At 47.2% G+C, this 26536-nt stretch overlaps 2 protein-coding genes and 1 long non-coding RNA gene across 33 annotated transcripts in view; 1 reads left to right on the top strand and 2 right to left on the bottom strand.

Moving 5' to 3' along the window:
• Nucleotides 1-26536, bottom strand: part of LOC144114742 (uncharacterized) — a 201130-nt gene that overhangs the window by 19644 nt on the left and 154950 nt on the right. The window contains exons 1-3 of one of the 7 annotated variants that reach the window (XM_077648682.1): nt 17539-17555; nt 15133-15200; nt 11927-12031 (exon numbers count right to left, since the gene is read on the bottom strand). In XM_077648682.1, coding sequence (XP_077504808.1) covers nt 11927-12020 — 94 coding nt within the window. In that variant the 5' untranslated portion in view covers nt 12021-12031; nt 15133-15200; nt 17539-17555. Of the gene's footprint in view, nt 1-11926; nt 12032-15132; nt 15201-15626; nt 15898-17538; nt 17556-26536 lie in introns of those variants that run through there. The other 6 variants (XM_077648684.1, XM_077648680.1, XM_077648681.1 and 3 more) reach the window with 6 other exon arrangements.
• LOC144114734 (uncharacterized) overlaps nt 1-26536 on the bottom strand; it is a 391960-nt gene that overhangs the window by 309511 nt on the left and 55913 nt on the right. The gene's annotated exons all lie outside the window — the stretch shown is intronic.
• Nucleotides 17841-22841, top strand: LOC144114748 (uncharacterized). The gene is made up of 2 exons (XR_013311110.1): nt 17841-18051; nt 20709-22841. It is a non-coding gene; the product is annotated as an uncharacterized LOC144114748 (long non-coding RNA).

Genomic DNA, 26536 nt, shown 5'->3' with positions numbered 1-26536 from the left:
GACGAGTACGGCGCCGAGGCCGACGTTGCTCGCGTCGGTGTGGACTTCGGTTTCAGCCTCTTCATCAAAGTGCGCAAGAACAGGGGATGTTAGCAGTCGTCTGCGCAGCTCGGCAAAAGCCTCCTGCTGCTCGGCAGCCCACACGAACTGTGTATCATTGCGCGTGAGGTGGTACAGGGGTGCGGCAATCTTTGAAAAGTCGGCGATGAAGCGGCGGTAATATGCGCACAGACCCAAAAAACGTTGCACACTTTTCTTTGTTGCAGGAACAGGAAAGTTGGCGACGGCAGCAGTTTTCTCGGGGTCGGGCTTAACGCCATCGGCACTCACGAGGTGACCGAGAAACTTCAACTCTTTGTACCCAAAGTGGCACTTCTCGGGCTTTAGCGTTAAGTCGGCCGATCGGAGGGCATCTAATACTGTCCTCAGGCGTTCAAGGTGTTCGGCAAAGGTTTCGGAAAATACGACGACATCATCGAGATAAACCAAACAAGTTTGCCATTTTAGTCCAGCGAGAACGGTATCCATCATCCGCTGGAAAGTTGCCGGCGCTGAACATAGCCCAAAAGGTAGCACTTTAAATTCGTACAGTCCGTCGGGTGTCACGAACGCCGTTTTTTTCGCGGTCCCGCTCGTCGACCTCTATCTGCCAGTACCCACTCTTTAAATCAATGGAGGAGAAGTACTGGGCGCGACGAAGTCTGTCGAGCGAGTCGTCGATACGAGGCAGCGGGTAGACGTCTTTTTTGGTGATGTTGTTCAGTTTTCGATAATCCACGCAGAAGCGGAGTGTCCCATCCTTTTTCTTCACCAGCACGACAGGTGAAGACCAGGGGCTGCTGGAAGGTTGAATGATTCCATCTGAAAGCATCTCCTTCACCTGCGTTTGGATCGCCTCACGCTCCTTCGGTGAGATACGGTACGGCTGCTGATGGATGGGGCGGGCATCGTCGGGCGTAATGATGCGGTGCTTGAGAAGAGCCGTTTGCCGGACTTTCGACGAAGAAGCGAAACAGGAGGAGTATTCAAGTAGGAGGGCACGTAGTTCTCGCTGTTGAGTCACCGAAAGGTCCGGGCTGATGTCAAGGGATGGGCGCACAGGTCTAACAGCTTCGAACGCGAAACATTCAGAAACCTCCGCTAAGGGGTCGGCGAATGCGATGGCAGTAGCACGAAAAAGGTGCCGGGGCTCGTTAGAGAAGTTAGTCACCAGGAGCTCAGAGCAGCCGTCGCGGAGATGGATGAGACCTCGCGCTGAGCAGATGCCGTGGGTGAGCAAAAGGGACAGGTTGCCCTCTGCGACCGCTGTCCCTTCACGTAGTCCGTCGCAGTGAACACTCACAAAAACGCTGGCGCGTGGCGGAATCCAAACGCTCTCGGCGGATATTCTAAGGGCGGCGCGGCGTGGACAGTCCTCGGAGTAAACATCAGCTTTCTCGGTAGAAAATGTGACAGTGCGCTTTCGGAGGTCAATAATAGCTCCATACTCTCGGAGAAAATCAACGCCAAGGATACAGTCACGGGAGCAGTTCGGTAGAACTAGGCAGCTGACAACAAATGTGGAGCTGCGAATTTGGACTCTTGCTGTGCATAGGCCAAGCGGAGTTACGACATGTCCGCCAGCCGTGCGAATCTGCGTGCCGGACCATGGTGTCATTACTTTTTTAAGAAGCGCCGCTAGCTTTCCGCTTAAAATCGAGAAATCAGCGCCAGTGTCCACCAAAGCACTAACCTTATAGCCATCGAGAAGCACGGGTATATCCAACGAGAATCGATCTCCGAGTTCAGGTACTGCAGTCGTTGCCTTTAAATCGCGGTCGGTCGCTGTTCGCGTTGTCGGGGGGTCTTGTTCGTATCGATTGCCAGCGGCCTCGCCCCCTGAGGTCGCTCTCTTTAGTTTTCCCGGCGGGGACTTGGCGACCGTCTCTGCGCCATCCAGGAGGAGCTTTGGGGCTGTGGCGAAGGTCGGCGTGGTGATGGAGACCGAGACTGCCGCTGGGGAATTGTCGCCATGCGCTGCTGGGCTACGTAGTCCTCGATCTCCCGGGGTCGTTGACCTCTTGGTGGACGGGGCATGTCGATAGGGAACCCCTGCAGCCCAAGCTGTCGATACGGGCACTGGCGATACAGATGACCGGGTTCCCCGCAGTGAAAGCAGAGACGCCGCCGATCCGGAGCACGCCACAGGTCCGTCTTCCGCTGGGGTGATCGTCGATTGTCGATGTAGTATGTGTCGGGGTGTGCGGAAAACAGCGAGCCTTGATTGGACGGAGGAAACTGCGCCGAAGAGGGCGCAGGACGTTGCAAGGCTTCAGCGTACGTTGGACGACGGCACTCCGTTGGTAAAGGCGGCGGGTCAACGGACGGGAACGAAGGTCTCAAGGCTTGAACCTCTTCGCGGACCAGGCTAGCGAGAGAGCCGGCCGTCGGCAGGGGAGCACCGAAAAGCGCCTGGAGCTCTTCGCGCACAACGGAGCGGATCAGGTCGCGGAGAAGACCAGGGTTAGCCCCGAAGGCAGGAAGCGGCTCTGTAAGTGAAGCGGCGAGTACCGGCCGGTCGTAGGTGGTAGACCGCCGCAAGAGCATCTTCTCCATCGTGACCGCCTCCGAGAGAAACTCAGCAACAGTCCCAGGTGGACTGCGCACGAGGCCAGCGAAAAGTTGCTCTTTAACGCCGCGCATGAGATGGCGCACCTTTTTATCTTCGGGCATGGCCGGGTCAGCTCGCCGGAAGAGCCGAGTCATATCCTCCACGTACATGCTTACAGTCTCATTCGGCATCTGAATGCGAGACTGCAAAGCCCGTTCAGCCCGTTCTCGACGATCCGTGCTGGTGTAGGTCTCCAGCAGGCGTCGGCGGAACTCGTGCCATGATGTTAGGGCGTCTTCTCGGTTTTCGTACCAGGTACGTGCACCATCCTCGAGACTAAAGAAGACGTTTCGAAGTTTAGCGGCGTCGTCCCACTGGTTGAATGAGGCCACGCGTTCAAACTCGAGAAGCCAGTCCTCTACGTCTTCGAGCTGACTGCCGTGGAATGGTTTGGGCAGTCGCGGATTCTGCAAGGTGTAGTAGGCAGCAGCTGGCATGACAGGTCGATGGGTGGGTGCTCTGGCAGACTCCAAAAGCCCGTGTTCGGGAGGTAGGCCTTGATTTCTCCGGCTAGCACGGTGCACGGGGGTGTCCACTAGCGAAGGACTGGAGCCCAGGGTATCCGGAGGAGTATGAGACATATACAGGGATCTTTACCCAGCGCCTACACCAAAATATGTAACGGAAAACAGGGAGACAGGTCGCTAACCAGCAGAATACAGCAAGCAGCCAGCCAGCCAGCGAGAGACACTTCAACGTCTTCGAAGACACTTCAGCGCCACCTGAGAACACCAGGTGGCAATATTTAGGGATCCTGAGGCTTTCATTTTCAGTGTGTTTATATGAGGCAGGAAGTGAGTTTTTTGTCAAAGGTTATGCATAGAAATTTGTGCTCATTTTAGACGGGTATTTGTGTTGCGTTTAGGTGTATGAATGGCTTGTATGCCTCGTTTCAGCAAGAAAAGGATGGCTACAGTTTTCTGTGTGGAAAACTGAAAACCGTTCTGATCTGCCCATGTCACTAGTTTATTCATTGTCAACTGTATTTGTCTCTCGCATGCTGCTACATTTGAGGATGTGAAGGTTATTTGAAGATCATCAACATACACTGAATTTAGGATGAACTTTGGGATTATTTTACTTGTATAATTCATTCTTATAATAAACAATGTCGCACTTAAAATACACCCCTGAGGATCCCCGTTCTCTTGGACGAAACTCCTGGACAGGGTTGATCCCAGGCGTACTTGATATGAGCGGTCGGAAAGGAAGTCATTCAGGCAGTTCAACATCCTGCCATGGATACCTAGGTCCCCTAGGTCGCAGAGGATACCAAATCTCCAGGTTGTATCACGCTTTCTCCATATCGAAGAAAACAGCAAGAAAGTACCGTTTGTATATAATAGATTCTCTTATTGTGTTTTCGAGGAGAACTAAATGGTCTGTTTTTGAGCACCCCTTTCCATAACCGCATTGATGGACATCAAGAAGTTCGTAGGATTGAAGGACAAATGTTAGCCTTATATTCCGGACACCTTCAAATGATTTCGCCAGACTATTGGCCAGACTAAGGGCTATTGGTCTATAGCTACAAGGGGAAGTTGATGGTTTTCCAGGTTTCAGGAGAGGCACTATCACGGCTGTTTTCCACGCCTTAGGCATTTTTCCTTCTATGAATATTTTGTTAAAGAAATTCAAGAGTGCCTGTATGGCAGGCTGAGAAAGATGTGCAACCATTTCACAGTGTATTTGATTGGGTCCTGGTGCGGTTTTTTTTCTCCGGAAGACAGTACTTTATTTCTTGGAGGGTAATTATGTTGTTGTATTGCTCCTTTGCCCCTCCACTTATTGGAAGTTTTTGTTTTTTGGCTAAATTTTTGTGTTTCAGAAATGGCTGCATATAGTGAGACGAACTAGAAACTGCAGCGAAGTGTTCCCCAAAAATGTTTGCCCGTTCCCTTATGCTTGTTTGTGTGCCAGGTGTGGTCTGAAGAGGAACTGTGAAAGGTGAGAAGTTGCCATTTAATTTTCGAAACTGCTCCCACGATTTTTTTATGTGATTTGACTGTTCATAGATGAAACACAACTCTGGCAAGAGGCTTTCTCGGCACTGCGACCGACGTATAGAGCTCTAGCTCTTGCCTTTTTAAAATGTAGGAGGTTCTCTTGTGTTGGGTACCTGCAAAATTTACCCCAACCTCTATTTTGTTTTTTTTGCTTCCTTGCATTCTTTTGTCCACACACTTCGTGTTTTTGCCGCACCACTCTGGAAGACTGAGGAATAGCTAAGTGTTCGGCAGTATTTATACAATTTGTGAACATTTCGTTTATCTCATCGATGCTGAGCTTTTCTAAAAATATATTTCCTACATTAGCTTGTGCTCTAAAAATTTCCCAGTCTGCTAAATGCAGCTTCCAACTTCGCAGTTTAGTTGGGATGATTTCTGGCGGAGATGTCAAACTTATTAATACAGGAAGGTGATCACTGCCATATGGGTTGTCGATGTCATACCATTTAAAATCATTAAAAACAGATGGTGAACTAAAATACAAATGTAAACAGTTCATATTGCCCGAGGTTGGAGAGCAGTATAAAATACTGCAAAAAAAAAAAAAGTACTGGTGAGAATAAAATCTTCGATTGTTTGCCCTCTAGATTCGCAGCGCTCGGTTCCTCAAAAAGGAGAGTGAGTGTTAAAATCCCCAACTGCCAGATATGGCTCTGGAAATTCATCTATCAGTTCTTGTAGATCATGGACTGTTAATGTAAAATGTGTAGGAATGTATACAGAACAGATTGTTAGTGTTTTGTAGCTGACGATGCTGACAGCAACCGCCTCAAGTTTTGTTTTGAGCTTGATTTCTTGAGCAGGGACGCCACTTTGAACGACAATCATGACGCCTCTCGAGAGTTGATCTGCCTGCTCGCGATCGCATCTAAATGTTTTAAAATGTTTCAGGGTGTGCACATGTTGTGGACCAAGATTGGTCTCCTGAAGACATAAAACTATGGGTATACTGTAAAGAAATAAGGGAACGAAAAAGCAGAAACAGCAGTTCCCTGGAAAGAAGCGCCTAGCTTGAGTAAAGTGCTACAAAGCAGAAACAGACGGCAACAGAAACCTGGGCGCCCTTGGAGACACCCGAACAGCGGCGCCCCGAAGAGAGCGGACAAAAGACCACCAACAGCCCGGCGCCTTTAATGGGCAGCGACATTAGGGAGAGCCGCGCGGTCGGCTACAGACGGCGCTTCAGCTACACGCCCGCAAGCGGTCTCCTTCCCGAATGAACTCCAGATGTCAAACACGGCGCAAGGGTGGAGGTGGGGACGCAACCACCAAACCATGTGCACGCGCGGGTGAGAGAGAAAGAGTGCCTCGTGGATTGAGGGTGAAAAAGCGTGTGGACGGGGCCAGTACGGAAAGAAGAGTCGTCGGAAGAAGACGTGTGTAATGCCTCTTGAATATAGACAATGTTTTTGTTATCGTTAAACAGTTTTGTCCCTGTGTGATTTTTCCGCTGTTCTTCGAACCCCAAAAGTTTTAAAGTTCAGAGTTGTAGCATTATTGCTAGATTTAAAAGAAGCTACTAGATATACATTACATGGTGCCGAAACCCGGGATGAGAAGACAGCGGTGAAATCCGAACGGACCACGAGGGACTCCAAAGACTGAGCTGAAGAAACGAGAACATGGAAAAGCTTAAGGCCAAGAAGAGAAGTCGACGAGGGCAGAACACCATCATAATCAACGAGGCCACAGCAGTGCTGCCGACAGCCGACGTTCATCAACTGACAGCGCTGCTGCACAGATTACAAGTAAGCAACGATGAACTGCGGAAGTTAAATGACGACATGGAGGACCATCTACCGGAGGAAGCTTTCGAGACCGAATTCACCGAGGCCATCGAATACGACGACCGGGCCATGAACACAATCGGTCTACTCAAGGCTCGGATAGCAGCTTCGCAACCGATAACGCCTGCCGTACACAGCGCCGAATCCATGCAAGCGTCGCTGCCGACACCAAGGCACAGTGGCATAAAGCTCCCGAAGCTGCATCTAGAATCCTTCAACGGTGAGCTTGCCAACTGGCAGACTTTTTGGGAATGCTTCCGCGAGACGGTGCATGAAAATCGGAGCTTGTCGAAAGCGGAGAAGTTCCATTACTTAAAGAGCCTCCTCACCGGGCCCGCCTCGTCGGCAGTAAGAGGATTGCAGGCAACAGAGGCCTGCTATGACGACGCAGTACAGATACTGCAGCGCCGTTTCGGCGACAAGGGACAAATAGAGCAGGAACACCTTACCAAGTTAAGGATACTGCCGTCTGTATCGTCTTCAGGAGATGTGAGGGGACTCCGCCGGCTTTACGACCATGTGCAAGCACACATTTGCGGACTCGCGGGACTGGGAGTGACCACGCATGCTTACTCTGCAATGCTTTGCGACATCGTACAAACAGCGCTGCCGCGAGACATGGTAGTAGAGTTTCATCGACTGACAAGCTGAGCTGCAAAGACAGATGCGTTGTCGTCAGCCGGTAGCAGCCCCGCCTCGCCAGCGCAGCAGTCCGCCTCTACGCACACAGAAGACAGATCTGACGGCAGGTTAAATGAGATATTAGAGTTTCTGCTAGTGGAGACCGAGTGCCGAGAGCGGTGCAAACAAGATCCTGTCACTGTGGCAGAGAAGAAGCCATATCACATAGACCGCTTCGGAAAACGACCGAATCAGCATACTGCCAGTGCCGCTGTGCTTTCTACGCAATCGGAAAAGGCTGAGAAATGTGCCTTCTGTGATTCAAGCAAGCACGGCACAGAGTTTTGCACAGCTGCGCTGACAAACAAAGAAAAGACAGAGAAGTTAGCCAAGGCAAAAAGGTGCTTTCGGTGCACGAAGTGGGGGCACAGATCTAAAGATTGCAGGAGAAAGATAAGCTGCGAGCATTGCGAAAGAAGACACGCCACCTCAATGTGCAATCCAAATTGGACAATAGACAAAACCGACGCACCAACGGAGGTCACTGCCACGAACGTGCATGCAGCCGCTAACAGAAAAGAGACTCAAGAGACAGCGCTGCAGACTTTCCGCGCCTTTGCTGTGGGGGACACTAAATACGGCTACATCCGGGGCGTAATGGACGGTGGAAGCCAGAAAACGTTCCTTCGAGAAGACATCTCAAAAACACTTGGTTTGAAGACGTTGGGAGAGAGCGAATTCCATCTGAACACCTTTGGGAAGCCTGCCACGCAGTTGCAAAGATGCCGGCTCGTAGAACTTTGCCTTCGGAGCCAGTATAGCGGCCAAGAAACCAGAGTAGAGGCTATTGAGGTGCCCTTTATATGCAAGGATGTCCGGCAGGTGCCCGCAGATCACAGTTTTGTGCAAAAGATGGAACTCGGAGGTGCATTATCGCAGACAAATTTCCCTATCCCGGCTTGGCATCGGTCCCAGGAATTGGATTATTAATTGGCGCCGATAACCTCTGGAAATTCCAAACTGGTGAAGTGCAGCGAAGCGACGAAAACGAAGGGTTGGCAGCCGTTAACACCAGGCTTGGTTGGACCATCCAGGGGCCGTTCAGTGTGACCCCCAACCTCATACTAGCAAACAATGTTTGCATATTACGAATAGGTTTGGAGACGGCTGAAAAAGTCCACACTACGCTGCAGAACTTCTGGGAGTTGGACGCCATTGGCATAAAGGATTCCCCAGAGACGCCGAACGCACGACCACTAGACAAAATACAATTGGAAAAGAAAGGTCAGCGTTATGAAGTTGCACTGCCATGGAAAGACCCATCGCAAGAACTCAGTGACAACAGACACATGGCGGTGCAACGGCTAAACAGCTTGACGAGGCGACTTGGGCGGAACAAAGAACTTTTGGAACAGCACGACTCGGCTATTAGAAGTTACATGGAAGCTGGGCATTCAGAAAGAGTACCCAAGGAAACCATCGGTCCTGACGCCTTCCCATCTCATCACGGGCAGACGGCTGATCGCTTTGCCCGAAGCAAGGACAGCGTCCATTCCTTCGGCCACTGCAACAGACATAGGTCGAGATGGAAATACCGGCAAACTATAATGAATTCATTTTAGAAGCGATGATTGAAGGAGTACACCCTTCAATTACGGTCAGCCCACTTCGCCTCTTCAAGTCCTGCGAGTGTCATAGCCATGGACGACTTGGTGATCGTGCACAAAGAAAATGCGCCAGAGCATATGTGGCAGACTGCTCGCGTTGTGGAGGTCTTTAAGGGGCGAGATGGACATATCCGATCATGCACCGTCAAGATGCCGTCCGGGGTCATCATAAGACGACCGGTACAGCTCCTCTACCCCTTAGAAACGAACATAAAATGAGTATACTCATTTTGGGGGGGAGGATGTAAAGAAATAAGGAAACGAAAAAGCAGAAACAGCAGTTCCCCGGAAAGAAGCGCCTAGCTTGAGTAAAGGGCTACAAAGCAGAAACAGACGGCAACAGAAACCTGGGCGCCCTTGGAGACACCCGAACGGCGGCGCCCGAAGAGAGCGGACAAAAGACCACCAACAGCCCGGCGCCTTTAATGGGCAGCGACATTAGGGAGAGCCGCGCGGTCGGCTACAGACGGCGCTTCAGCTACACGCCCGCAAGCGGTCTCCTTCCCGAATGAACTCCAGATGTCAAACACGGCGCAAGGGTGGAGGTGGGGACGCAACCACCAAACCATGTGCACGCGCGGGTGAGAGAGAAAGAGTGCCTCGTGGATTGAGGGTGAAAAAGCGCGTGGACGGGGCCAGTGCGGAAAGAAGAGTCGTCGGAAGAAGACGTGTGTAATGCCTCTTGAATATAGACAATGTTTTTGCTATCGTTAAACAGTTTTGTCCCTGTGTGATTTTTCCGCTGTTATTCGAACCCCAAAAGTTTTAAAGTTCAGAGTTGTAGCATTATTGCTAGATTTAAAAGAAGCTACTAGATATACATTACATATACCATTGACCCTAAAATATGTGTTATGTCACTTTAATTCCGCATAAGTCCTCTACAGTTCCACAGAATTAAAAACACCGTGTTTATGTATCTGAGAGGGAATGAAAGAGGATTTACTTATGTGGTGGGCCCGTTATGGGGGGTGCCTTTTTTTCGCTCAAGAGAGCTGTTCCGCCGCTGCAAAGCGGGCAGATTGGGGGTCACAACCATCACCTGCTGTTGTGCCGCGGTTGTGCTAATTTTAGGCCTCCCCCAACGGGGGGAAGTCCTGCGGGGTGCCGACCCATGGACCGGAGCTCCCTGCTCTGCAGCTTTCGCCGACCCTGACTGGGGCGTGGAGGGCCCCGCCATAGGCTCTGTGAAAGCGGCCTTGGAAGTGCCGGAGTGCTGTGTGGTGCTACGCCCCTGCGCACCACATCAGTGAAGTTTTGTATTGCTGTGAAGGAGAATGTGTTTGTAAGCGCAAAACGCCTTCTCGCTTCTCTAAATGAAATGTTTTCCTTTGTCTTTATGGTGTGATTATCTCTTTTTCTTTCTTCCACGACGGACACACCCAGGACTAGGCGGCATGGTTTCCTTCAAAGTTTGAGCACCGCGGGGCTGAGTCACATTCATCAGAATGGTGATCCTTCGAAGCACATTTGCGCAAGTTTTGCGACCGCGGCAACGCTCTGAGCCGTGGCCGAACCTTTGACAATTGAAACATCTGCGAGGGTTGGGTATGTATGGTCTTACATTACCTTTCAAATATCCCATGTCAATTCTGTCGGGCAATGTGCTCATGTTGAAAGTAAGGATCAAGTGTTTTGTGTCTATTTCCTTACTGTCCTTCGGGATCTTGATTCGATGGACATCAATGACGTCTTGGTCGCTGAGCCCTTCGAGATCTTCTTTTTCGGTGATGTGTACAAAATCAGTTTCGGATATTACGCCTCGGACAGTGTTCAGTGATCAATGGGAAGTCACGGAGACAGGGATTTCCCCTATAGACGTTAGGTTTGAGAGCTTAAAGTGTTGGACATTGTCGCACAGTTCGAGCAATAAATCACCACTGGCAATATGTTTGAGAGCTTATACCCACGGCTAAGGTTTCTGTCAAGTACTTTGACACAAGGAAGGAAGATATTATTCTTGCCTGCTTATCTTGTTCTTCCCTGTGGATCACATGATATTTGGGAAATTTTAGTTTTCGTTTTTGAAAAAAGTCATCTGCCTCGTTCCACCCTCTTTTAAGAGAGCGATCTGGTTTTTAAAGGAGGGGAGCCATAAAAAAATTTAGTTTTTCGGGTCATGGTGCCAGCCATCCGCCACGCCACGAAGCCCAACACAGGGACGGGACAGGAACTTGAAAGCAAGTCCTGCCCACGCCAGCTGTATTCCTCAACTATAACCAAATGTGACGCAACTCAGGGTCGTTGGTCACACAAGGTTAACCTTTGCCACCAGGAATAAAGGAAAAACCAAGAAGTGAGTAGGAGATCGGAGAGTTGTGAGAAAGAGATAGGAAAGTGAAAGATGCAGGGGAGGATAGGAAAAGGCGACTGCCGATTTCCCCTGGTCGGGTCAGGCCGGAGGTGCAGTCTACAGGAAGCTAGGGGCCAACGTGGTGTGTTGCCTCCGCCAAGGGGGCCTTAAAGGTCCAAACACTCAGCATCGGCTCAACCACCAGTATCCCTTTTTCAACGGACACGGCGATACCACGCACGGCTAGGCGCTGGTGCTCGGGTCCGTGGTGATGCACTGTTCACAAACATCCCCTCGCGGGGATGTCCCTGTGGATGCTCTCGAACTCGTGGTGTCGCCACTCACTGTCTGCACGCTGCAGACACCCCCGTGCGGGGCCAAAACAAGGAAGGAAAACTTCAATTCTTCTCACACTTGACTGACACTGTATTTTTTATCACTACCTATATAAGCTGTTACTCAAACATCAGTAATAAAATCAGTTGTAATTTTTAGCTTGTCCCATCAACCTCATCTCCTGTGTGTGTGTCTTTCATGTCTATGCAGTTTGTTGTTAATGGTTCAGGTGAAGCACAGGAAAACTAAAATTTAGCTACTTCTAAAGGAAGCCCTACTCATTTAAGCAGAAAATGAAGACAGCAAAAAAAATGACAACACACCCAGAACACCTTAGCTAAAAAAGAAAACCTATGGAGGTGATGTTAGCTTTATTTCCTTAGAGCAGCAGAGTGAGGCTATTCGTACTGAAGCATGTTGAGTTGAATGAGCAATGCAAGGCAAATGACAGACAGAAATGAGAAACACGGACAAGCTGACTTGTTCATAAACTGATTTCTATCATGCCCCATATGCACTTCTCTAGTGTAATACACTGATCCAGGTAGCCCAACTTTGATTACCTGTCTCAAAAGGGCCATCAGCCGTAAATGATTCATGCTCCATCTGGTATTTCGCCAACTCCATGAGGTCACCCGAGTCAGTCGCCATGAACATCGAGTGTTCTTCTGGAGGAAAAAATGTGAAGGACCTATAAAAACATCCTTATGACATGCAATGCAACACGCCCACACTCTTCTATTTAATGATTTACCAAAAATTCCAACAGAAAAGCCAAATGATGATGTGTTGAACTGATGTCAACGTGGCCACCATGTCCTACAAGACTAACAGCACAGAAAAAAACTGCATGGTTATCTAATATGCATATATCGCAGCCTATTACGTGGATTGTGGGTCTATTTAAGTGTGGATCACCATCATGGCGCCTGTGACATGATACAGAAAATGCTTCTTGTCATCAGAAAAACAACCAATCCAGCTTAATCAATAACAAGGGGGTATCTCAACAATTATAATGCATTGGGCAACCCTAGCAACAGCTTAAGTACAGAGTTGATCACTCTAGTATAAAGCAGTCTGAGCTAGGGCGCTCCGAATAAGGTGCCTTACTTCCAATCAGATTCGCTGGATAAGTGGATTCACAGCCAGCTGCCGGCTTTGTACCACATAGTACCACTGAAAGAGCACTGACAACCAGGTAGCCGTTGGCGGCTACTTTGAACTTCTATGCTGGCGCATTTACCAGATATTTTTTTAAGTCACACTATCTCTGCCGGCAGAATGGTGCACATCGAGGCACCCCTACGCGCAGCTAGGGTAGCCAGAAAGCCTACATGCGCGCCCAGCGTGGCTTTAAAGAAAGTAAGATCTTCAGAGAAGATTTCTCTAGACCAAAGGGCCGTGAGAGAGCGCTGGTTCCAGTTCTTGAGGCAAATGGCGATGCAACTCCCACAGTGGCTTCCAAATGCTTCATCTGCACTTTGAAGGCTGCATGCCATCAATCCTGATGACACAGAAAGGGCAAAGAACTGTGAACGCATGCTGAAGCTGCCGTTGCATTTTTCTTTATGTTCCTCCATTGCAATGCGAGTCAGAAATACGGCAACTGCAAACTATTAGTGTGCCCAAGATCACACATCATGTTTGAGTTTTAGCTACTACGATGGCAGTCTGGGCATGTTGGTGATTCATGATGAAAATGTGCAGCGTAAAGAAAGACTAGGACACAAGGAAGACACATGGAACACACAAGCGCTGCCTTGCAACCTAGCAAACTTCACACATACGCAGTAGGCGACACATTCATATGTCGACGCAAGAGTAACAACTCCTTACGAGTAAGAGCAATAGATTGCTTTGGCCATGTAGGACCCATCCAATCGGTCTATCATTTGTGGGGACCTGCCCTGCGGCCCCCTGTGTTTGCTTTCTCGCGAGGCACCGTGCAGCACCAGTCTCACCCCGAGGATGAACGCATTCCCTTGTCAGTTACATTAACTGGCAAGAGAGGGTGCCAGCGTCGCTGCGCGGGAGACTGCTGAAGCCCGCGCGCGAGAGATGGGGCTCTTCGGCTGGGATCGTCGGCGCGAGCGACACGTCTGCTCGCGGCTCCGCTCTTCGCCGGCGGGGCGAGGAAACGACGGGGAGACCCGCTCCCGTATAGCGTCCAGTCTGCCTTCAGAGTATATATCCCTTGCCCCAGCGCGGGCGAACATTCGCTCGGAACCTTGCTGGTGAGTCGGGCGGCCTCGATTCATTAGTGTACCTTGTTGCTAGCTGGTGTTATTGTTGCTGTAGCAATAAATGCCTGTTTGTGTCAGCCAGTGTGTCGTTCCTTTGTTCCCTCAGAACAAGGCCCGCCGTGGTCGGCGAGCGCTCGGTAGCATACGCGATCACGGAGTGGGGTCCGGGCGGCATTGAACAGTGTCAGCCGCGATTGAGTGGGGAGGACGTACTTATCTCCCCAAGTAAACCCCACACATTTCAGCCTCTATGATTTCTCAAGTCAGTTGACAGCGGTTTTTGGCGAACAATGAGCAATCTTGGTAAGTGGGCTGGCAATGAACACTTCAATCGGAATCACTATCGTTTTCATCTACACCGTTTTTCTCACATTTTCTGCAATGTGCGTCCGGAAACTCTCCTCACAGTTCAGACACATTATTGCAATATTCTCAGGGGCGGTCATTCAAACACATACCACTTCGCCCTACATAGCTCTTCCCACACGCTTGTTTCGGGGCTAGTTGGCCCATGATTTAAGATTGACTACTTCATAATGCCGCACAAAGCACACATCACTTAAAGGTAGGCGGGACAAACGCTTGTCTCATCGCTTTTTATGCGATGTACGTGTGCTTTGTTTTGTACTATGAAGTAGTCCATTTTAAATACTTTAGTTTATGGCATGCACCGGCATCGAACAAAGACACTTGCGGCAAATGCCCTTTTCCATACCTGGTGCAAGGCACATTAAAATTTTTTCAGTTACAGTTTCTAATACTGATGATGAACGCCTGTTCTCCTGAGTGGCTTGACAAAAAAACATGCGCAAGAAAATGAAACTCGGCTGGCTATTGGCAATTCCACGAATCCAGTTCGGTCTACGACTTCGAGGCAAAACTGCTTCAATTAACATCCTACTAAGTTGTTGGCTAGAATGCGACAAAATTCTTCTTGCAACATCACTACCTATGCATTGATATTTAATATTAAATTCATTTATTTATTTGCAGCGTACCTGGCTTGAAGACCAAGCAAAAGGGGGCGAAATTTTGTGCTCTGTATTCTGTTTCTCACATCATTAAATCCAAATGCTATTGTTTACTGTTCTTAGATGGCACCTGCATTCATAATATCGTTTCTGTCCTATTTGGCTACAAATCTGGCGCTCAGATTAAATGACATGGCTTTTTAATTTGGCTACCTTTAGCGAGTTTTGGGTACGTCTAAATGCACCCAACGGCGTCCCTGCTGGCGACTGAGCCGCGAACGCGCATATGACAAACCATGCCCGCATGTTCCCGGCGTTCATATGGCATCGCGCGAGGCCATGGCGCACCGCGAGCAGGGTGGCGGCAGCGCGACACGTTCACGGCTCAGCCGACAGTGCTCTTTCAGCGATAAAAAGCCGGTGCTCGCAACTCGCATCGCAACTCGCAAATCACACGTCAGAGGCGGTTCGAGGGCCGTCGGACCACTCTAGGCAGTGTACTCGACTCTGTACACCACACAGTATAACAGGCTAAAAAGAAATACATGTCACCTGTATTTGGACGGGGCAGTGGGGAAATGTAAAGTAATGTCTTCGCTCACTTCCAGTGGCGCAGTGGTCTGCAACAGCAAAAGAGGATATATAAAAAAAACTGGACTTGGTCGGCAACGTACCTCCTTTGCCGAAAGTAACAGAGCAACAGGTTTTTGCTTTTCAACTATACAATAGAGCCGTTACGGCACCCGTAAAAATCGAAAGGTGTCAAAACGTGAGGACAAATGCTCACCTTACTTTACACAGACTCAGAGCTTAAGGGCTGCCACAAGTACTTCGCTATGCGTCTAAGAAACCTGTGCACGGTTACTTTTGGCAAAGACTGTATATACCTGCAATGCTTCAGCCCCATGCACGACTAGAGCGGTTCTACTGCAAGACCTCTAGCGACGTAATCCCACCAGAAATTCGTTATAACTGTTAAAGGCAGCAATAAAGCAGGAGAAATATTATCGCACACTCAAAGACCTTCAAGAACACCGTATACGTACGGCATGAAAAGGCTGATGCGAAGACGCATCATTTCGCCTTACGCAAAAGCAAGGACATAATTTTGTCTGCTCACGCACTTGGCAGCAAGAACGGCTCCGAGTCATCTTCGGAAGAAACTGTTTCGTTCTTAAGCTGGCGGGCCATCACGAAAAACGACCTCCAGCGGTTACAAGAAACACAAGCAGACGCGCAGTTCGCGCGGTTTTGGATATCTGCGCCCCAGAGCCCAGACAGATACGGATACGGCATGAGATGCGGATTTGACTATGCCGCGATGATGACGAAGATGAACACGGGAACGCAAAGATACTCTCTCGAAAAAAAAAAAGAACTCTGGAAAAGGGGGGGGGGGGGAATAAAGCGCATTTACTGAAACTAAAAAGAAGTCTTCGCGGAAAAAAATTGCCACAGCCAAATGCCAGACGCCCCCCTAACCTAACAGTGCATACCAGATAAGCTCCTCATAAGCAACGGAGGCTGCCGTTCGCCAAACACAGATGCGGTTAAAACAGCAAAAGCGATCGTTTTAGTAATAAATTTTTGACAAACTATAGTAGGCTATAACTAACAGCAGTTGTTAACACTGGGCAATGGTTCGCAGCAACATTGGTCCGCAGTGCCTTGTATTACAACCCTAGCCAGTCAACAGTAAACGCAATCAGGTTTTTAATGTTTGACTTTATTAAACGAGCTGTTTATAAAAATTTAGGTAACACGAAAAGTTTTAACAACGGACTATCTTTTTGCCATGGAGGAATTCTCTGTGTACGTAGAGAGACACATTGAAACACGAAACAGCGCTGTCTCATACCAACTAGCCCAGATGAATGCCATTTTGCGACACTTCCTTGCTGTGGATTGACGCCTCCCCGAATATGGGGAAAGGCGAGAGCAAAATACATAGAAGAGAAACTGGCGGTCAAAGAAAATACAGCATATGAGGACGCGAGATAAAGAGGAAGAGACGGGAGATTGGCAGCGGTAGCACTCAGCTGGGAGGGTGCAGAATTTGCTAGCGCACCCATTAAAAACGGCACGGTTGATGAGGGCGAAGAACTCGCAGCTGCTTTAGCGATCGCCGAAGGCAACCGGATCAGAAAATCTTTAACCATCCTAACGGACCTGAAAGAGGCGTGCAGGAACTATATGAAATAAAGGAAGGATAGGTAAATGTGCAAGACAGGAGCACAAGTGGCTCCAAAAAAAGGACCAGGCGAGGCATGTTATTTCCTGGGTACCCGGACATGCGGAAGTATGGGGCAACCTCAAGGATGAGACCGCTCGAGCTTACACGAACCGAGCCTCCCATCCACTCTGCCCGCAGGGGGCCTCAGAAAACGTAATGTCCACCTTCTAAATCACCAATTACTGGGGGTAAGGAAAAGATCCGGATCCGCACTCTAGCCTGACTCAGGAAGAGGCGGTCATATGGAGGAAGCTCCAAACATAAACCGTAGCTAATCTTTTCATATTAAATAAGATATATCCAACGCAGTACAGGGACACGTGCCCCAAATGCCGAGGCAGACCCACGGTGTATCGATACATGGGAGTGCAATTACGGACAACTATATATAGTTTCCATAATCAGAAAGAACCGTGTCGGGAGCAGTGGGAGGAAGCGCTTTCCAGGCACAATCCAGCCTTCCAACGAAGGCTGGTGCAACATATGCTGTGAAAGCTACCAGATCCAATAAATGGGGCCCTGGAATATAGCTAGGGGCTCCACCCGCTGAAGAGGGCGATTTAAGACATCGCAAGATGAAGACGACCTCTGAACTCTGAAGTGTATAGAAACTAGAGCAGTAAAGTTTATCCTATCCTATCATGTTCATACGCGCCCGCCAAACATTACGTCAAACGTAATTAATTAATTGAACATCTCGCACGGCATATTAATTGGCGACGTACGTTTGGGACGGCACTTGAGACCAGAAAGCAATATGGTACTGGAAATCCTCTGGTCCGGTCGACAGGCCTTTAACGCACTATTAAAGCACGCGAACTTTTGTCAGGAATCGAACGTGCAAAATGAGAAATCTCAGCACGCGCAGAAGCACAAAAGAAATTAACTATAAAATAGCGTATCCATTCAGCATTCTGTCTAGGGGAATTCGCATCTAGTCACGGGGAAAGAAAGGGAATTTTGTTCGTGGCTTTCATAACCAGACATGGGGAAGCACCTAGCCTGCGATATCCATGCTGGGGAACTTTCCTCGGTAGCAAGGGCGTAATGGTAGCTAGGATCTAAGCCTATATACATATTCAGGCTGATCGCAGCCGAAGCTTTCTCGTTTTTACTTTCAAGTTTATTGGTGTACAATTTAAATCAGAGAGCAAGATGTCCCGCAATATACTTGAAATGCTCTGTTAAATCGGTGTTCTGGACCGCCATACAAGACAGTCGTCCCGCCGCGCCAAAAGGTTAGAACGCAGCGTTCATTTCTTCCAAAACCGTGCGGCGTAGACACCTTCGCGCTGCCTGCTGGTATCGTCATTCATAAACAAATGTGAATCTTGTTGGTGTGCTTGGTTTATTAATGCGAGTTGTCAGCTTCGTGCCTAGTTTATATTGCGCATATGCTGCAGATTTTCCGTTATGAAGCACTTCTTCGGATACTCTGCCACCGTAGGTAGTACAATCTTTAATTGGCCTTTACACATGGAAGGTAGCATAGCTGCTTAAAAGCAAATTTCATAATCGCATCATGAGTCTTTTTTTGTCCGTGTAACGTGCCAGCAAGGTCTCCAGAAATTAAGGCAGTCGTTCGACCGCCGCGCCAAAAGGTAACGCAGTACGTATAGTACATACTACGTGTTCATTTCTCTGAGACCGCGCAGCATAGCCACCTCGATCGCTGCCTGTTGGTATCGTCATTGGGATAAATAAATGTGAATTTGTTGATGTGCTTGGTTTGTTGATGCGAATGGCCAGCTTTATGCCCATGACTTATATATATATATATATATATATATATATATATATATATATATATATATATATATATATATATATATATATATATATATATATATATATATATATATATATATATATATTGCGCATACGTGACGGATTTTCCGTTATAAATAACTTTAAACTTCTTTGCATCTCCGCCGCGCAAATCCTTGGCCTTTACACATTGTGGCTAATGCTTGCTTAAACGAAAATGTCATAATCGCAACATTAGTATTTTCTGTTTCTCTGTGTAACTAGCTGCGCGCGAGCAGGAACCGTGGATTGGACATAATATTTCGCTAGGATCAAATAGGTTTCTAATGCTTGCTTCACTGTTTAAACATCAAAGGGACAATGGCCTGTGTACAGAGACTTTTACATATTACTCGGACACGACTCAAAAATGTTAATTGATGTTAAAGCAGTTAAAATTCGAAACACTGTGGCTTGTGAGGTGCGCGTAAAGCGGCTTGGGGTTATTTTCGACCACCTGTAGCTCGTTAAGGTGCGCTGCGATCCGAGTACACGGGCTGTTTTTTTTTTTATTTCATCACCATGCAAAATGCACTCAACATAGGAAGCAACAGGTTTGAAGCATCATTTGACAACCCCCGATGGCCAATCGACATCGCTCAGCTGAAGCCACTTGAAGCCAAGCTGGAATCATTGAGCTTTCTAATAGCCAATTTTAAAGAAAAAAAGTTGAATGCTGCAGAGAACGTTGGACGTCCTGATTTAGTGTACTCGACAAATCCGAAGAAAGATCTGGGAAATATGTTTCCTAATTAGGGAAAATTATCCTTTGAAATTAGGCAACAATGTTATTACTTTACAAAAATCTGCTAACATTGAAAAATTGAAAACAGTGTTGCTAGCTGCAAAGTAGATCTAGGCTATGGAATTTTTAAAATGTTTTTCGCAATGCTCTACGTTTGTTAATGTTTCCTCTATGTTTGGTGATTGTTTCGACATATCAATTGAGAAACAAGTTGTTCTATTGACAACTCTTTTTTTTTAACAGTGTCTGACCGGCACCGCCGGCACCACAGTGCTTCAGTATGGATGGACGGATGGATACGGCTGAACCCTTTAAATCGGGCGTTGGCTCAAGCCACCTAGCTATGACATGAAATTTTACTCTTGTCTTAATTTCGCCACCAATCAGATAACATTTGCTTGGTTACTTCTACCCGCTTAAAATCTACTTTCCCTTCACTGTCCTTAAACCCCAATGCCTTGGATAAATCAGCACCGCTGCTTTCCGCTGTAGGGTGAAGCCCTTTACAGAAAAGTAACAAGTGTTCAGCCGTTTGCTCCTCCTCTCCGCACACAACGCACGTGTCTATCTCGAGGTGCCTGAATCTGTATATCTTAGTCCGCAAAACTCCCTTCCTGGCCTCAAACAACAAAGAGCTTCCCTCACAATTATTATAGATATTTTCTTTGGCAGTTTCCTGCTCAAAAATCCTTTATGTTCCCAGTGCTGATTTCGACAGCATCCTTGTTTTCCACAGAGCTCTCTCTGTTTCTTTAACCTTTTTCTTAACCGATGATTGCTGATTTGCTGTCCAGATATTTGCTTGTCAGTTTTCTAGTTTGCTTTCTCTATTTCGTGTCAACATTCCTTATATACAGGTATCTAAAAACTTTCCTAGCCCACTGCTTTTCTCCCATTTTTCTCAATCGCTCCTCAAATTCTATCTTGCTGCTAGCTTCTCTGCTCTCGAACGACGCCCATCCCATATCACCCTGTACCCCCCTGATTTGATGTATTGCCATGTGCTCCCAAAGCAATTAAGCCTCCCTGCACCACGTTATTTAATTTCTAACCTTGCTTGAACATCTGCAGAAAGTCTGCAGACCAGACATTGTGGGTTCACTGTGTCTGGCTCATTTTCTTCTTTTATCTGTACACTTCTAAAATCTGATTTGAATTGGGGCATTACTCATATCCATTGGCTTCGATTCTGATGTGGCATATTACCATGCAGTACTTTTGAACAGCATAAATGCTGTGGGCCTATGGCCAAAATTGTCAGGTTTGCCTAGCATGGAGACAAGAAAAAAGGTAGCAACTGCACCAAGCTTAGTTGTTTCTTTTTTTGCTTGTTTGCTTCTGCAGTTGCTCCCGGAGAGCTGTGTGGACGCCATGGAACTGCTTTCATACCTCGACCCTCCCGACCTAGGAGGTGGCACAGGTAGCACTGGCAGCAGCCATGCTGGCCAAGCTTATAGTTCAGCCACAGCTGGAAGCACTCCAGCTAATGACGACCTCTTTGCTCTGTTTGAGCCCTGACTCATGTGATGCGTGAACTGCCTTGTGTGTCCAAACAGAGCCCACACCGTAGAGACAGCATCTGGTGGCATACGTTTAGCTTGACGGTTTTCAGCATATTGTGATGCAGTTCTATGCTGACGCGGCTGTGACATTCACTGCGGCATTCTGCTGACCATCATGCAAACACACAGCTTGCAAAACTGTGCGTGTGTACACGAGAACACCAAAGGTGGGGGAGCTTCAAGGAGAAGAAAGCTCAACTTTGCAACACTTTTGATTGCATGGGTGTATGGCTGGTTGTTCAGCAACTACGAAATCATCGAAATCAACTTGGAACATCTCGGAATTCACCCAATTTGGACACTTGCCCTTATGGGTTGGCAAAAAATTGTCATTGCAACTTTGTTTTATTAAAGATTTAAGGAAGAGATGCTCTGCTAGAAGACAGTACTACTGCACGCATCAGATTGCCTGTTTAGTGGAGGAGCTGACTACATACTGGGAGTACTTGTGAGCAGTGAACTTTCTCACACTGTGGCCATCAACTAACGACTGGCTGCTGTGGGCACAACCTGGCATCCTGATACCGTACGTGTAAGGGCGCTGGTGCCAGTGTGCCTGGACACTTTACTTTGTGCACGCGCTTCACTGTCCGTGATGCTAGACTGGCCATCCCAAGCCAAATGTATTGCGTATGTCATGATGCTGGCAAGAAGTCTCAGCTGCTGAAGTGCTCTGTGCACGGCCAGGACATCGATCCTTTGCTACCATTACCTCATGTTGTACAGAAGCCCGTCTTGACTGGTGGCTGGGGGCATTAGCTGAAGGGCGTGCAGGAACTGGACGCATGGCTGCAATCTCAACGCCCAGTATGCAACCCACCGTCTCATCGTGGGAAAGAAAGCAACGCACAGCTCCTCACTCGTGCTCCACCTGACGGCAACAGAGATGGTCAAAACATTACTGTGATTTTGTAAATATGGTTTTATGGCACATTCTTTGTGTTTTGTACTTGAAATTCCTCGCAAAATCCTGGTATGTTGTGTATGCTTGTGTGAGCAATGTCCCTGAATGTTGTACAGCATTGGTTTTTGTTTCTGTGTCCTTTGCCAGCTGTTTTTATGTTTCTTGAGCCATCAAGTATATATACATTATATATTAATGTTATAAATAAAAATATATATACTATTTATTTTAAGTGTGAGCTTGTGTGTGCCGCCGCCTTCTTGTTTTTCGGGGTGGCATAGACGCCACTACATGTTATCGACAGCACATCTTAAACGTCAGTGTTCTTGCAGCACTGGCCCATGCACACATTTCATGTAGGCTTTTGCTTGCAGTCTCCCAAGGTAGGCATCTGGCAGCAGTAAAGACTGGTGCACAGTCCTCTTTTAGTTTTCTCATCTGTGGTGGCTATTTCATTTCGTTTTTTTTTTTGTGTGTGTTTAGCTGCTCTGAATTGGCTTAGATTCATTTTTGTTTCAGTAACGCGACGAGTGAAGAGCATTAAAATGTTGAATTTTGGTGCTGCCTGCACAGACAGATCTCCGAGCTGGTAAAAGTGTTTCTCTGGTTATGTTAAAATTTTGTGCATAGTGTTCAGTTGCTACAATTCGAAGCTATGGCATATATTTGGTATTAAAGAAGTTAGTTGTGAGGCAATCGCCTACTTGTGGGTTATCGTGTCACTAATCTGTGCTAGATTGTTAGTACTGCTTGAAGTACTGAGTGTTGTGCTCTTGCTGGACTGGTGTTTGTTGCAAGTTCAGGCCTGTAACAATCCTTTTGTGCCGCTTGTCTTAAATTACAGTCCTGGCTACTATATGCACTGCATGTGTCGCATGCAAGCCAGTGATTGCTTTTGAAACAGGCTGCTAGCACTGTCTTTTACCATGGCTGCCACACATTTTGTAAATGCTGGATCTTTCCTTGATTATTTGTTGCTGTGTAAACATGATTAAATTTGTGATATCTGAAGTGTTAGGTTTTAGTCTCTTCGTTGAAGTACTTAATTTGTCCAAGTACCTGATTCTTCTGGGGCAAAATGTCATTATTTTCATGGCACTAGAAATTTCCTAGACAGATAAATGTCTTCAGCCAATCACGACAGCATGTAAAAGTTTTTTATGCTCTTTTGTTAGGTCTTCATAAGCACTGTAGTATTATTAACTTTCTTGTTTTATTCAGAACACCGTATAAATGCCTTTGAAAGTTACAGGCCTGGATAAGTTACAAATGGGTGACATACGATTCATTTTTTCATTACAGTGAACACGCTTATCAGGGTTGCAGAGTGGTAGTAGATCTATGAGAAAAACACTGCGCTCTTGTGAGGATGGCTGGAAGTGTTTTAATGCCTGCAGGTGGTTGAACCTCACTCTGCTACTTTATATGATGAGATGCACATGGGCTCGTAATGTGGGCACTTCTCAAAATTCAAAGATAAATATTAATAACCGTCAGCTGCAGCTAAAAAACTTACCACCGAGTGCTAAGCATGTCTATTGTACCCTGTGGTCAAATTCTTCATGAATGAAAATTATTTTTAGCTGATGTTCATGCTTAAAAGATGCAACCATTGAAATACATGGAAAGGATCCATAGCAGCTGCTATTTTACTGGCACACTAGCCCTGGTATGTGCTGAAGGTAACTTGCAATATCAAAGGAACCCTACCATGTTTCAGCCTCAGTCTATTATATGGTGTCTTTTTTTTCTCAGAAAAGTTGATTTCTCTGCCTGGGAAGGAACACAAGTTCTTGTAATTCATACATTTGTGCATATCAGTTTGTATCCACTTGCAGCCAAGTTTTGGTTATCCAAGCAAATCAGTAAATTTGACCTGAAGCTCATGGTTCTTGGTTAACTGTGTCTTGCTGCTATGCAGCACTGACAATCACTCAGTCTGATGTCCTTCAGGAGACAAGAAATTGTGTCTGTCACAGAGTCAGAGCCATGTTTCAGTTGCTAAAAAAAAAGTTGCGTTTTGCAGCATCGCTTTTCAGCTGTCCTGCAGGAGTGATCTGAAGGGATTTGTCACTTCCGCCTAGATGTAGCATCTAGTTGAACTAGGCTTTCTCATTGCTGCCAGGGGAAGTTCTCCCCAGACCCGTTATACCTCGGAACGTGCACAGCATGCAAAGCACACAACGTGTTCCTCTCTTGTCTCGCAGTAGTTGCACTGTCCCTGTACATACTGTAATGTTCAGCACAGGGCGGAAAACCATGTGTATTTCAGCCTGGCAGGTGCAGTGTCCTGTGTTGTGCTCCAAAGCAATGTAGGTTGCAGTGATGAAATTCTTTTTCTGTAGCCTGGAGAGAGATATTCCTAGACTGCATTGCACAAAACGTGTGGTATGAAAATTGCCATGTACATGTGATGGCTGCAGTCTGTTGCAATGACCTAGCCTGTTGCAAAAGAGCTACTCGTGTCTGGCTTATTGCTGGACCACAGCAACAAAAATTTTTTATTGAGCTCTATCCTTGAATATCAATGTCCTTAGATGCTTAAAAATAAAATGTGATTGAGAGTGCTGGTTTGACCAGATCCTTTGAAGCTAACCGGGAGGAGCAAGATGGCAGATGTGAGATAAGAAATGAAGGTTGACTGGCATCAGTTATAGATAATGCCAAACTTAGGCAGCAAGAACAACAAAGGACACAGTGTGTGGTGCTTGTGCTTTGTCTTTCACTCTCCAGTTAGTCTGTGCTGTGTAGGCTTGGGAGGAGGTATGGATCTTCTATTGGTGGTCTGAAAAGTAAATAAGGTGGTGTAAACTTCGCAGAATGCTGGGACGAGCTGAGGAGTAATGATGGCCAAGAGCCTGAGCACTTGGCCCTTTGCTGCTGTGGTAATAAGAAGATTAGAAAGATGCACAATCTTGCAGCATACCTGATGCAATCTGCCCCCCCCCTGGTACAATGCCTACCGTTTCGTGCAGCGTGCCACGGGGAGACTACCAGCATGAGTTTGCAACATGGCAGCCGGCTTCCGCAGCATTCTTTTTGTCTTCCCTCATGAAGCACATGTGCATACCAACACTTTCTCCACATATTATTTGTTCTTGCAACTTGTACATATTGTAAAGTGCTTGCAGCGCAAAATCACGCCTGAAGCCCTCGTCGGCAGTGCTGCTAGACGATCACTTGCATAAGTGCTCCAACCAGCCCTAATGCCTCCTTGCACTATGAAAATAACAACCTGTATTTATACATGCCCCTTTTACATCCTTAGATGCTTGCTTATGCGTCATCTGCTTTATATCTCTTGTACAGGTCTATTTTCATGGGTAGTATAAGAAAAAAAATTTCCAACATTGCTGTTTATTTTCTTTGTGTGAACAGTTGTTTTCTCCACAAATGTTGCTTAGTTGATGTATAATAGTAAATATGTGAAAGCCTTGGTGCCAGTAAGCTGACTGACTACAAGGATATTCAAAAGGCAGGTGAAGTTGTAGAGCAGGCATTAAAACTGCGAAGATTAAAAATGAGTCGCAAGGTTACGTATTAGATGTCTTGCCTGTACACGTTGGCAGAATACATCTGTTGTGGTCCAAATTTTCTGCAATCTTTTTGGGGTTTTGGAACCGTCTTATGTCGCATTGCTCATGCTACAGCTTCAATATTAATGTTGGTGGACACTTTAACTGGCTAATTGTTTTGCCAGCAAAGAGAATGAGTGCTAATTGTAGAGCACACTTACATTCAGCCATTGGTTGGTCCTGATGCCAGCAGGAAGTCATCTTCAGCCCCAGGCACTGTAAAGTGGCCTGCTGAGACATTTTGGTAACAGCAGCTGCTAGTTTATCAAACGACTTACCCCGGCATCGAACTGCGTTGCATCACTGTTTTTACACAGTGCTTTCCTGAGCTTTTGTTTTGCTTAGACACAGTATAAACAGAATGAAGTGCTGCTTCTTCCTCTTCCTTTGGCTGGGGAGCACAATGTCTCTGTTGTCTTTACTTCAGAGGATGAGAAAAGTGGGCTATAGTTTCGTGAAGGCAGAGATGCGCAACATACGTCATATCAAACGGTTCCGATATGCATAAAGCACAGTTTTGGATCAGGTGATGGCAGGGGACATTGCAACGAAACATCCTCCTCTGTATTGTTTCATGCCAGCACAGAGGAAGGAAACGCAACAGGGAGGCGTTCCCTCTGCACACGCGGTGTCTTCCTTTTTTTCTTTATTTTAATGCTTTATATCTTTGGCAGATCATTCGGTCTCATGTGCGAAGGTATGGCCTGCTAACTTCTCATTTTCAGTTCTTTTTCCATTGCTGGAGTGTCGCCTTTAGGGTGACAGCAGCAGCGTTCATTGATAGAGTTCTTGTCCATACCATTTCATGTTCTTCTGTTTATCATATTTAGAAGAGCGAGTTGACGGGCTAGTCGGTATTGCATGGTGAAGGAACAGCGCTAAGTACGGGACAGGAGACAAACATGGAAGCACAAACACGGGCGCTGCGCCCGTGTTTGTTTCCATGTTTGTCTCCTGTCCCGTACTTAGCGTTGCTCCTTCATCATGTCCTATTTCTAGCGTAGATATCCACATTTATACAATAAAATGTTTATATAACACAACCGTCTCGTGCCATGTCTGTACTGAGGCGCAACGCAGCCTGCGAGTGGCGTGTCTTGAATATATAGCACACTTGAAGGGTCTGCAGAA

Source organism: Amblyomma americanum, chromosome 1 (assembly GCF_052857255.1).
Source record: "Amblyomma americanum isolate KBUSLIRL-KWMA chromosome 1, ASM5285725v1, whole genome shotgun sequence".
NCBI lineage: Eukaryota > Metazoa > Arthropoda > Arachnida > Ixodida > Ixodidae > Amblyomma > Amblyomma americanum.
Note: the sequence above shows the minus strand (reverse complement) of the source record. Positions and strands in the feature narration are given on the sequence as shown.